We start from the raw sequence: 11,009 nt of genomic DNA on the forward strand, positions 1-11,009 counted from the left end.
GAAGTGTTCCATAACTGGAAGTTTTGAATTGGCAATAGAAGACAAATTTCATACAAATTACCTTCCACAACTCGAGGTTTGTTTGTGGATTATGGTGGTTCGAGTTAGGGAAGTTCAACTGTAGTTGGTGAATGGTTCTCTAAAAATGGAAATACTTTGTTGACTTAAAATGTATGCAATAACTTCGAATGACCATATAAAAAACTATATTTCATATTTGCTTCTCATTTAGATTTATTAATTGGAAGAGTTGATAATTTCTTGAACTCATGAAGCCGATTATTATTGTTTTTTTATAATAAAGTTCATTTAAATAAAATTACAATATGTATATACATATATACGTATAAGTAATTATGTGTAAATATGTATGCGTTTGTGTATGTGAATCTTTTATTGAAAAACAAATAAAAACACATACAAAACATAAAGAGTACTTAATTTAAAAAACACAAATGCCCGCATATGACGTATCCGACTGACCGTAATTCAATTCAATTGGCGCTTTTTCAAAAGCACGCAACAACCAAACGGTTTCTTTAGATGTATGTATGTATGTACTACTTAGCTTATGATTTACAAAAATAATTTTTCATTCATGTGATTAATATAGCTTACACTATGTAACATACATAGGTATGCATGCACATATATATATATTATATATTGTTTATACTATATGCTAATTGGTATTGCTATCCGATTGATTTTCAAATGATTCACGTCGTCATCAACTTCAAATTTAAAATAATTTTATTATTACTATTTATAGTATGTATATATATGTAGATACAATATTACAAGTGTGTGTGTAATGCATTGGTGTCAGCGTAAAATTAGCGATTTAAGCGTTAAACGAAACGCCGTTATCAACGAACGCAGCGCATTAGCATTAAATCAATTGGTTAAGGTTAAGGTTAGTAAGTATGTATTTACAAACAGAAACATGTTATTTATGAAATGTTATACATATATGTATGTATGTATGTATGTAGGCTCTTTTATATAAATTATTTATATTCTCTTTAAATAAACATTAAACTAAAGTGCTTACAATTTTCTTTTGTTGCAATTAATTTTGGTGTGATTTCTTATTTCACATTAAAACAAAAATTTTGTTCCAAATGGGTTCCAAAAAGTTTAAAATTTTTTTCACACAAACAATTTAGCTGCTTCTAATTTCCACAAATCAATTTGTCTGCGCGTTTGCCAAAGAAACTTAACAAATTAGCAAGCTTTATACAATTTTCTAAATGGATGGAGTGTGGAACGCGAGTGTTGTGTGGGATCTTATCATAGTTGAATATTACAAAAGTTCCAAAATCGGAAATGGATGCGCGATTTTATACAGCTTATCTGTGTGTATGTGTTGTTGCATTATATGCCCGTATGGTGACTACGCCTTCTCCAGCCAAATTGCCATTATCGTGTGCTACAATAGTAGTTGACATTAGTAACGCACATGCGCGCCGGCGCTATGCAGTGCTTTGAGCACAACAAAACCCAGTACTGTGGCGGCGGCAACACCCAAACCGGCTTTCCACCAAAGTTGCGGATCCTCTGTCATCAAACCAAACTGACGTAGATGTCTGTTTGTGGGCGCGTAGAAAAAAAACGTAAAATAAAAAAAAATATTAGCTAAATTGTAAGAGAAATGTTTGTAGGCATAAACATGCAATTAAATTGGAGAATACTACAACCAAAGCGAGAAGGCATCATAGTAACTTGTTGGTACATCTCAAGAGTTTACGAAAAAATACTGAGAGAAATCATAAAATTAAAATCATGAGTGGATAAGATGAAAACCACAAATAATCCTAAGATATTCACAGTAATTAAAGGAGGTTAGTGCGTGTAGAAAAACGGGTGTGAGAGAGAAGGGGTTGCAGGAGAGTTGGCAGAATGGAGTGTGCAACGTTTTAATAAATGCATTCAATTTGAGGCAGGAAAAACTTTTGAAAAAAAAACCTTTTTGGAAAAAAACTTATAAAATATAAAAAAAACTTGAAAAAAAAATTTAAAAAAATAAAAAACTTTTTTCGAAAAAAAAAAAAAAAAATTCTTTTGAAAAAAAAAACAACAAAAAAAATTGAAAAAGAATTAAAAAAAAATAAAAAGAACTTTAAAAAAAAAGAATTTTTTGAAAAAAAAAACAACAAAAACTTTTGAAAACAGTTTTGAAAAAAATCATATTCCGACAGCTTAAACTAATCAGGGGTTGTTTCGAAGAAGTTGGACTGTAGGAGAAGGTGTATTGGATGGCAGTATGAATTGTAATGGACTATTCGGTAGTTATTCTTTATTCTATAGGTATTGACGTTAGATGCCGCTAAAGTTGAGATATTTATTATGCGATTTCTATTCGATTAAGCAAAATTGCATCCAATATTTTTAAGAAACATTGAGGTTATTAGATAATTGAGATCGATAAGATACATTTTAAATTATTTGATTTGATTATTTTAGCGACAGAAAACATTTCACAAACAATTTTCAAGAATACTGCCGAGTTGATAGCCCTAAGCCGATTAAAAGTCCGACTTCGTCATTGATACATAGAAATATAATAGAAAATTTGTAGTGGTATGCACTGCGATCTCCGGTCTATTGTGCACTCCCGAGGTCTACATCAACTCTCGACATATTCAAGAACGGAGCTGGGAGTAAGAGAGCCGATGCGCTCCTCAGTTGGGTTGCTAAGTCCCAACATTTTACTCTTGCTCCTGTGAAATGCTGCAAGTTCTAACTGTAGGTGTAAGGGAGTTTCATCCTCTATGTCACAGAAGCGAAATGTTTCTTATGAGATTGTATAGATGATTCCTAAGCTTACAGTCCCATCAGTATTGTTAGTTTGATACGTAGATCCAAACACCGTATTGGGAACGGATGAAAACGTTCGTTGGAACTACTAGAGTGACTAAATAACAAATTATAATAATAAATAATTTTCTTAAGTTTTTAACATTCTGCCTCCACCAGAATGCATTTATTAACATTATCAATCTATGAGTAAAATAAGGTGCGCACTTGGTTGAATGAGTGAAATACACAAATAACAAATAAAATTTGAAACGAAATACGAGAGTATGTTTTACGCAAAGAGTCTATGTCTATGTAAATATTCAATGTACAAAAATAAATGTTACTATATCCATACGACCATGTACATACATATCTAGGTGAAATTGCTACGGAAAACATAAAAAGTGCAAATGATGGCTTTTAAAGCTTTGCCAATCGTATAAATTATATACAAATTCGTTGAAAAAAATAGTAATTTTAATTTAAAAAAAATATATAAACTTTTTTGTTTTAAAATGGTGATAGTTATCATGACTACGAGTATATATGTACTAAAAATATATAATTTTGTTGCTATTATTATTATTATTTGCATTTTGCTGTACGGCTATGCACATATTTTACACTATGGTGTATTTTGCTTTTGTACAAAAAGTATATTTGCTCGAAAAAGAGAAAATAAATAAACACAATGTATGGATAGTACGATATTAGTGGCTCGTTCGGCTGTTTAAATGGCATTAAGAAGTTTCACACTTACGCTGATTCCCACAGCTGTACCAACCTGTGCTTGTAAAAGAGTATCCATGCGGCTTGAAAGCGACTGCGTTTGAACGCGCGCAAACAGTCGTAGTTGTTGTTGTTGTTAATTAATGTTTACAAAATTTATGCGATTTCAATTTCAATTTCGTTATGTATTATACGTTATTTATTTGTTTTTGTGCAACAATCAAACACCAGCCAAAGCGAAGACAATCAAAATGCAGGGGATTTGGTGAAGGAGTTGTGTGGCGCGTACGCGAGATATTTGGAGAATATTCGTTTGTTTTGTTTTTGTTTTTGGTTTATTATTTATTAGTTGATGCAGCAGTTAGAAGATAAAGGAAGAATAATATTAAATTTATTGTTTTGATTATTGAAAGAGAATTTGTGCATAATTTGTTGAATACAGTTTTTGTGTTTGATTAAATATATAAAATGAAATTTCGATTTTGTTGAAATTTTATTCAAATATAAAAGATATAAAAAATATTTAAAATAATTTTAATTTTTTTTGATAAAACAAAATATCTTGTAATAAGTTTTGGAAAAATCTATAGTTATATATATTTGCGTGTATTAATATTTTTGGAAAAATAACAAATAAAAAATATTTAAAAATGATAACAAATTAGCTATGCTTGCAACAACAAATAAGTGTTAAAATAAATAAAATTAATCTCCTTGTGTTACGGAAAAAAAAATTTAAAATATTAACTACTTTACTACTTCAGCAGTAAATAAACACTTATTAGTGGATTATATTTACTAAGAAATACTTGAGACAAATAGAACAGTGGTAGAGTGGACATTAACTGCTTACAACCACAATAACAGAAACACACATATTCACCCTAACCTAAAATATTTTTTGGACAAATACCATAATGTAACGATAAGCAATGCGCCTTAGCCAATTTGTTTGGATGTGTGTTAAATGCAATATGCAAGTAAATATGTAAATATATATAGATAAGCACTACACAATCGTATGCACTACTCACGGGAATGCCGCCATGGTTGCCAATTTTGTGTAAACCTCTTTCTTATTACTCTTCAAGCTGTACAGGTGTGGTGGCAGTAATTTGTATTTGGTACAAAACTCCGATGGTTGCAGTAAGTAATCTTGCCGTCGCTCATCTAAGTCACCTTTGGTGCCCACAATCATAACAGGAATTTTGCTCTCCGCATAATATTTGATGTAAATACGTGCAATGTACTCGAATGAACGCGGATTGGATGAGTCATAAACGAGGCATGCGACATCGCAATTAACCTCTTGTGGCTGCAATGGGTCTAACGCGTGTTTTACATCTATATCGCGTAAGATAAGATGTTTTTCCTGGCCATAAACCTGGTGGTAGAGGAAATATAAATTATTTTATGTAAAAAAATATTTATTTTTAATTCTACCTGCACTGTGTTGACGCAATGCACCACATTAGTCTTGAATTCTTTGCCAATCAGACTTTTCATGTCGTCCACTAAGAACCCACGACACAACCCCGTCTTACCAGCGCCCTTTGGACCAATCACATGACACATATACACGGAGCGACTACTTTGTCGTTTGGCCAAATCAATGCGTCGTTCACGTGTGACATGTATCGCTGCCAGTTGACTATCGTTCTCGTGCACATTGAAGCCCAAATACGCCAAGTACTCGAGTGTCTTTAAGACATCGATAAGTGTCATTAGCGTCCAACGGCACATCCAGCCGTGCAGTGTCACCCAACCCTGATCGTTGGTGGGGCATGATTTACGTATATCTGTCGAATAGGACCAAGGCGCTGATGGACATGTACTGAAGAGCATTTTATGCTCTTCGGGTGATAGCGCGCCGTCGCCGTCTTTATCGTAACGTTCGAATAACGCTGTAAGAAACTGTTGGCCACGATGTGATAATTCAGTGCTACTACCGGGTGGTATTTTCAATGTTGGCCGCAAATAATCCTTACACATTTCTAACTGTTCATTATAACCGAAGCGACGCAATACCGCCCAGGTGGTTTCATTGCGGCCGCGCTGTATGAACAAGCAGTGCAGGAAGAGAAAGCCCTTGAGTGTAACTGCATCGTGGAAGATGCCATCTGGTATATTCTTTTGTATAACCACTTTGACTTCGTCGAGAATCTGTGGCTGTAGCGGTGTGTTGAAGCAACGACGTTGAAACAAGTTCAATTCATAATCATTGAGCAGATTATCACCATCGATATCGCATATTTTGAATATGCGCACAAGTGATTTCTTGCAAGCTGGCGTGAGCTGGAAAAGAAATATATGTGTATTAATAAAAGTTTTGACTGCCTGAGCACATTTATGTAATATCAGATAATTTCGGTAAAAATACTTACATCTTGCTCTTCCATTATATAAAGCGGTGATGTTGGATGTAAAACCGCCTTCTGTGCATAGTAGAACATTTCGGAAATGTTGTGGAGCGTTTTAGCAGAACATTCCACACAGCTTTCTACTTCGGGAAAATCTTCCATTATTGTCAATACACTCTAAAAAAAATAAGAAATATCGTAAGAACAAAATAAATTTTCACTACGTTAAAACACTTACATCAATGGTTGAGTACTCGATTAGATCTACTTTATTGCCCACTAGCACCACAGGCTTGCGTTGTCCATCCTCTCCAATTGCATTTCGTATTAAAGGCAGCCAGTGCGATGTTATGCGATCAAGCGATTCATCATCTTCCACACTATACACAATACAAACAACATGTGCTTTGACGATCTCCTCATTCAGTGTTTCGTCCGTTTGCTCGGTACCTTAAAAAAACAACAACATTTTTGATGAATTAATACTCGCATAATGCTGATAAGAACTTATGTGAAATTAAAATGTACATGACATCACTTACTTGAATAGTCGACAATATTTGTTGGCACCTGTTCAGGTGTGACATTTGCGGGTATAGTTATCTCCTCAGCTTTTGGTGGTACATCCTCAGGAAATTCTTCGCTAACAAGCGAAAGTATGAGTGATGTTTTACCCACACCTGGATCGCCAACCAACAATATGCGTACATTTTTTCGCTGAGCGGCGTTGTATTGGACCATTGTTACAATTTGAAGTGGTTGTACTTACTGGCAGGGCAGGTTTTCAAATGAACGTCTGTTTTTAGTATTGCAAGTTGTTTTTTAAATTTTTTATTTTTTTAATGCGTATGATACCATAAGTTACTTTGTACACTACTCATCTATGCCGAGATTGAGCAATGCTCACTGAAAATATAACAAGAATATGCACATGTAATAGACGTGATAAATGTGTTGTTGGTGAAAAACAGTGCATTTGCTACAACAGTTCTGCAGTGTAATTAATATCAAGTAGGTTATTTTCTATATAAGTATATATCACACGGTATTCTTATCGAAGCGATAACTGCCTACCAAACAACTTTCAATAAAAAATAGTACAAACAACAGCTATCTGACATAGTTCAATTATAACATTTTTCCTTTTTACTGGACTATAAATGGTTCAACGTACACACTACAGTCTTTAACTTTTAGTTTCTGGTTTTGATTTTTCACACCTTTGTAGGTTTTTAGTTCACTGACTCGTAAAACTATAAAAAGTTTAGAAACTCGTTATTTTTTATCTTTTTTCAGCGTTCAAACCCCTTACACATTTAATAAACACATAAGTTTGGTTGTATTTATTAGACTGGGTAAAATCAATAAATGCAATAATATAATATGCAATTCCTTGCAATACGTTCAAAAAATATATGTGATTATTTGCACGTCACTCAAATAGCAAATTAAATAATCTATTTGCTGGCACACTGTAGGGGGCCCAATGAAGTTTGATTGTCAAAAAAGACACACAGACTCTTGGCGTCACTTTGTTTTATCACAGGAAAACTTCTTCGCAGGAGGCTATTTACGCCGCCTGTCTGTTTACTTTTCCTTGTGCTGTTGGTACTACATACATAACACAAAAAAAAACACAACCACTACCATCAACAAGACGAGTTTTCATTTGCCTCAACTTCCGTATAGGCTGATTTTTGCAAGTCGGTATTTATTGCACGTAGTCACATGGTTTTGGAATTAAATGAACAAATTCATTATAGCACTATTTATTAATTATACGAAAGTTTATCAGTTTTAATTCACCATGCAATTACTTGCTTTTTCAATCACAAAATAATTACATAAACCAGACAAAAGCAAAATTTCGCACACCAACCTTTTCTTCCCCAGATCAAAATTCGTTTTGTGGAGACAGTGGGAACGTATGTTCAATAAATGAACAGATTATTTGACATTAAGCATTGTGAATGGTTTATTTGTCAAAATACTAATAGTGTTGTATATTTGGGTAACTGGTATTCGTTTCATAATACTGGTTTAAATTAAAAGAACAATTGTTTTTTAATAAATATTCAAATACATATATATAAAAATACAAGAATGATTCGTATAAACTTCAATAACTTGCGCAATTTAGTAATGGTGACCGAGAAGTCGTTTAAAAAAAAAAAACAAAATATTTAAGCAAAAAGGAATGAATATACGTCCAAATATATATGAATACTTTGCATATATGACTATGATTCTTTATAAAAAAAACATATTTTTAAATACATTTTCATTTTAGTATTTAGATTTTATTTTTTACTACATATTTATAGAAATCCATTAGCAGCAATTTTAACTTTAAACTTTATTTTAACCTGGTTCGAAGTACAAATATATTTATATACTACATAAACAATATCCACGAGTAAAGGCTTGTCCAAATATAAAAAAACGGGTTGTCAGCCATTGGGCGCGGCATTGCATTTTCACATATTCCACTGCAATCGAAAATTCCGGTCGGTGTATTGAACTTTTAATTGCTACATAAAAAAAAAAAGATGAAAGTCGATGACTAAAATTAGATTTGTCCCTTTAGTTGCAGGAGCACCAAGATAACACGATCACTGCTATTTTTGTTTAATTCTTTGTAACCAGTTTGTCACAATCAGTGAAATAGTCAGTACTCAGCTTAACAACGACGGCTCCCGAAGCCAGACCCGCAATGGTAGCAATAGCTGCGTTATCTCTTGGCAATATAGATCTCATTAAAGCCCAACCGAGCACCGAACCCATGCTAAAGAGTGATCCTCCTAATAGCGCATATAAACCACGTCGGTTATTTGGTACAGTACGTAGATGTGGTCGTCCATATATGTAAAAGGCTGCGCCGGCCAAACTGCTCAGCAAGAGCACATTAGTCAAATCCTTTTTGGGTAGAACCTTTGAAATGAATCCCGGATTCATTACGTTTACGGCTAAAGCTGAGTATGATACAACGCCATGCAATGGTATGTAATAGTAGAATACGTTTTGCTTGGTGAATGGCTTAAGTCCGATCTTGTCACACAGTGTGCAAACTGCATTTTGGTTACTTGCTCCTTCGCTTGCCATTGTTTTGTGCAGCTGTTTTTCTGGTTGCGTATTAATTTATTTAAAGTTGATTGACTGTCTGCTGCAAGTTATTAAAGTATTTCGTGGTTGAAATGCGATAATTTCGTAAGTTCGTCTACCACCGGTGAATTTACACAAATGTCATTGCTTGTTATATAAAGGAGAGTTTTTGCCGCAGCTAGACGTCATTTTTATTTTCACTCTCACTTGTGTTGTGAGTTTATCGGGTTTCCATGAATAATCGGTATGAGTACCTTTAGTATAATTTTATTAAAACAAATAGTAACGATATCTTTAAATAATAAGAAGAAAAACTAAAAAAACAAATTTATTAAGAAAGCCTATATTTATTTAAATATATTCTTCATCGTTTTTTATTAAAGTATATGAATTGGAATACAGTTGTGATTGCGAAACGATTTATTTCATTTGCTTTTATATGAAATAAAGACGCTAGTTTTGAAATTGTTACACCAATGTTTCCGTACCAGTATATACATTATTTGTATAATTAGTTATTAATTAGGACTATAAGGTTTAAGCAGGTTTTCTGAAAAATTCTTAATATTCTCCACACCCCGAACTTCCTTTTCGAGCAGCGGTAATTTTGTCACGTGGAAATCTTCATACAGGTCAGCAATTTGATCTAGATACTTTTCTTGTATCTAAAATATAAATATAAAAATAATGAAAAAATAATTCATAAACAAAGTGCCGAAGTACAATACCTTATATCTCGCGGCACACATGCCACACGGTTCCTGGTTTTGTTTCTTGAATAAAAGTTGATTAACTATTATATTGTGTGTATCAATGCCGCATTTAGTCAACTCTTGCACCAGTCGTTCAGTTTCATACAACGAAAGGAATTCAGCAATGCAAACGCAAACAAATGTAGCTTGATCCTATAAATTCAGACAATAGTTATGTTATATGTTTTCAAGTTTAGAAAAAATACTTACCGGATTTCTAAATTGCTCATTTACTTGTCTTATTATTTTCAACATTTCATCAAGCTTTTGTGTTAGCGAGTCTGCGTTAAAGTCGCCCATACCTAGTATGCCACCAATTTGTGAAATAAATGGAGCAATTTTCATTTTCAATCGCAGCATTTTGCCCAAACCCTTCTCAACGACCTGCGGGAAGGAAAGCAGACGCAATGTATGCCCCGTGGGCGCTGTATCAAAGATGACCACTGAAAAGTTCATTGCTTTGACAAGTCTATAATTTGTAGTAAATAAAAGTGTAAATTATAAATTCACATTAAAATATGCACATACAAATATTTTGATTATTTTGAATTTTGGTACTCACTTCATCACTTCCGCATAGCTCATTGCTTCATCTATACCAGGCAGAGCATTGATGACTTCATGTAGCACACCTTTGCTCAAGTGTAAACCTTCATTTTCGCCTTCGAAATATTCATCCGGTAATTCGTTAAGACCTGCGTTTGGATCAATTTCCATTGCATATAAATTTGTGAAGCCATTCACCTGCAACACAATTCAGCGGTAATTTAAATGATTTTTACTATCTTATTATATATAACTCATACCTTGGTTGGCACCTTTGTGAATTTCTGATCGAACGCGTCAGAAATGTTATGGGCTGGATCTGTGGAAATGATCAACACTGATTCACGCACTTTGGACATTTGCACCGCTAAACTGCAGCTGTTTGGTGTAAGACAAGTAATTAAATTATTAAATTTTTTATAAATAAAATTATATGGATATTTATTTTTAAAAACATGTAATTGCATAGTTTACCTGCATGTTGTTTTACCAACACCACCTTTGCCGCCTACAAATATCCACTTCAATGATGATTGCTCGACAATATTGCGCAAGCTTGGCTCCATTGGTTCAAAGTCATCACTCATTTTATTAATATAATTTTGTTTAAGGCGCAATGAAAATAATTAATTAATTTTTAATGTCGAATTCACATAAAATTCGCAAGAATGACGAGTTTGTGTCGGCAAATGTCAGCTGTCAATTTGATTTCTTTGTT

The 11,009-nt window shown here is 33.4% G+C and overlaps 3 protein-coding genes across 8 annotated transcripts; all 3 read right to left on the bottom strand.

Annotated features, from left to right (window-relative positions):
• Positions 1-375: 375 nt before the first annotated feature.
• Miro_3 (mitochondrial Rho GTPase) lies at positions 376-7,910 on the bottom strand. Of its 6 annotated transcripts, none has more exons than XM_054233298.1 (8): positions 7,771-7,910; positions 6,434-6,797; positions 6,130-6,341; positions 5,916-6,068; positions 4,975-5,826; positions 4,566-4,915; positions 3,587-3,625; positions 376-1,589 (listed from the first exon to the last, which is right to left on the bottom strand). In XM_054233298.1, exons 2-8 carry the CDS (start codon positions 6,630-6,632, stop codon positions 1,451-1,453), a joined length of 1,944 nt encoding a protein of 647 aa, XP_054089273.1. In that variant the 5' UTR covers positions 6,633-6,797; positions 7,771-7,910; the 3' UTR covers positions 376-1,450. The 6 variants fall into 6 exon arrangements, with proteins under 6 accessions (XP_054089273.1, XP_011178815.1, XP_054089270.1 ...); XM_011180513.3 differs by having other exon boundaries at positions 3,563-3,625; XM_054233295.1 differs by lacking the exon at positions 7,771-7,910 and adding an exon at positions 7,539-7,762 and having other exon boundaries at positions 3,563-3,625.
• Positions 7,911-8,157: 247 nt separating this feature from the next.
• Positions 8,158-9,007, bottom strand: LOC105209866 (uncharacterized). Its single transcript, XM_011180516.3, has one exon. The coding sequence runs from the start codon at positions 8,991-8,993 to the stop codon at positions 8,520-8,522; it is 474 nt and encodes a 157-aa protein (XP_011178818.2). The 5' UTR covers positions 8,994-9,007; the 3' UTR covers positions 8,158-8,519.
• LOC105209867 (ATPase ASNA1 homolog) lies at positions 8,905-11,009 on the bottom strand. The gene is made up of 6 exons (XM_011180517.3): positions 10,766-11,009; positions 10,552-10,669; positions 10,308-10,489; positions 9,956-10,214; positions 9,722-9,898; positions 8,905-9,658 (listed from the first exon to the last, which is right to left on the bottom strand). Exons 1-6 carry the CDS (start codon positions 10,876-10,878, stop codon positions 9,512-9,514), a joined length of 996 nt encoding a protein of 331 aa, XP_011178819.1. The 5' UTR covers positions 10,879-11,009; the 3' UTR covers positions 8,905-9,511.

The sequence above is a fragment of the Zeugodacus cucurbitae genome, chromosome 6 (genome assembly GCF_028554725.1).
Source record: "Zeugodacus cucurbitae isolate PBARC_wt_2022May chromosome 6, idZeuCucr1.2, whole genome shotgun sequence".
Classification (NCBI taxonomy): domain Eukaryota; kingdom Metazoa; phylum Arthropoda; class Insecta; order Diptera; family Tephritidae; genus Zeugodacus; species Zeugodacus cucurbitae.

Bases quoted from the DNA above. Each gene is read 5' to 3' on its own strand.
- Miro_3 (XM_011180513.3), bottom strand. From the start codon at position 6,632: ATGGTCCAATACAACGCCGCTCAGCGAAAAAATGTACGCATATTGTTG. The intron at 5,827-5,915 runs GTAAGTATTTTT...TTTCTTTTCCAG, and splicing joins ATATAATGGAAGAGCAAGAT to CTCACGCCAGCTTGCAAGAA. The intron at 4,916-4,974 runs GTAGAATTAAAA...CTCTACCACCAG, and splicing joins ATTGCGTCAACACAGTGCAG to GTTTATGGCCAGGAAAAACA.
- LOC105209866 (XM_011180516.3), bottom strand. From the start codon at position 8,993: ATGGCAAGCGAAGGAGCAAGTAACCAAAATGCAGTTTGCACACTGTGT.
- LOC105209867 (XM_011180517.3), bottom strand. From the start codon at position 10,878: ATGAGTGATGACTTTGAACCAATGGAGCCAAGCTTGCGCAATATTGTC. The intron at 10,670-10,765 runs GTAAACTATGCA...TACACCAAACAG, and splicing joins GTTGGTAAAACAACATGCAG to CTGCAGTTTAGCGGTGCAAA. The intron at 10,490-10,551 runs GTATGAGTTATA...ATTGTGTTGCAG, and splicing joins TCACAAAGGTGCCAACCAAG to GTGAATGGCTTCACAAATTT.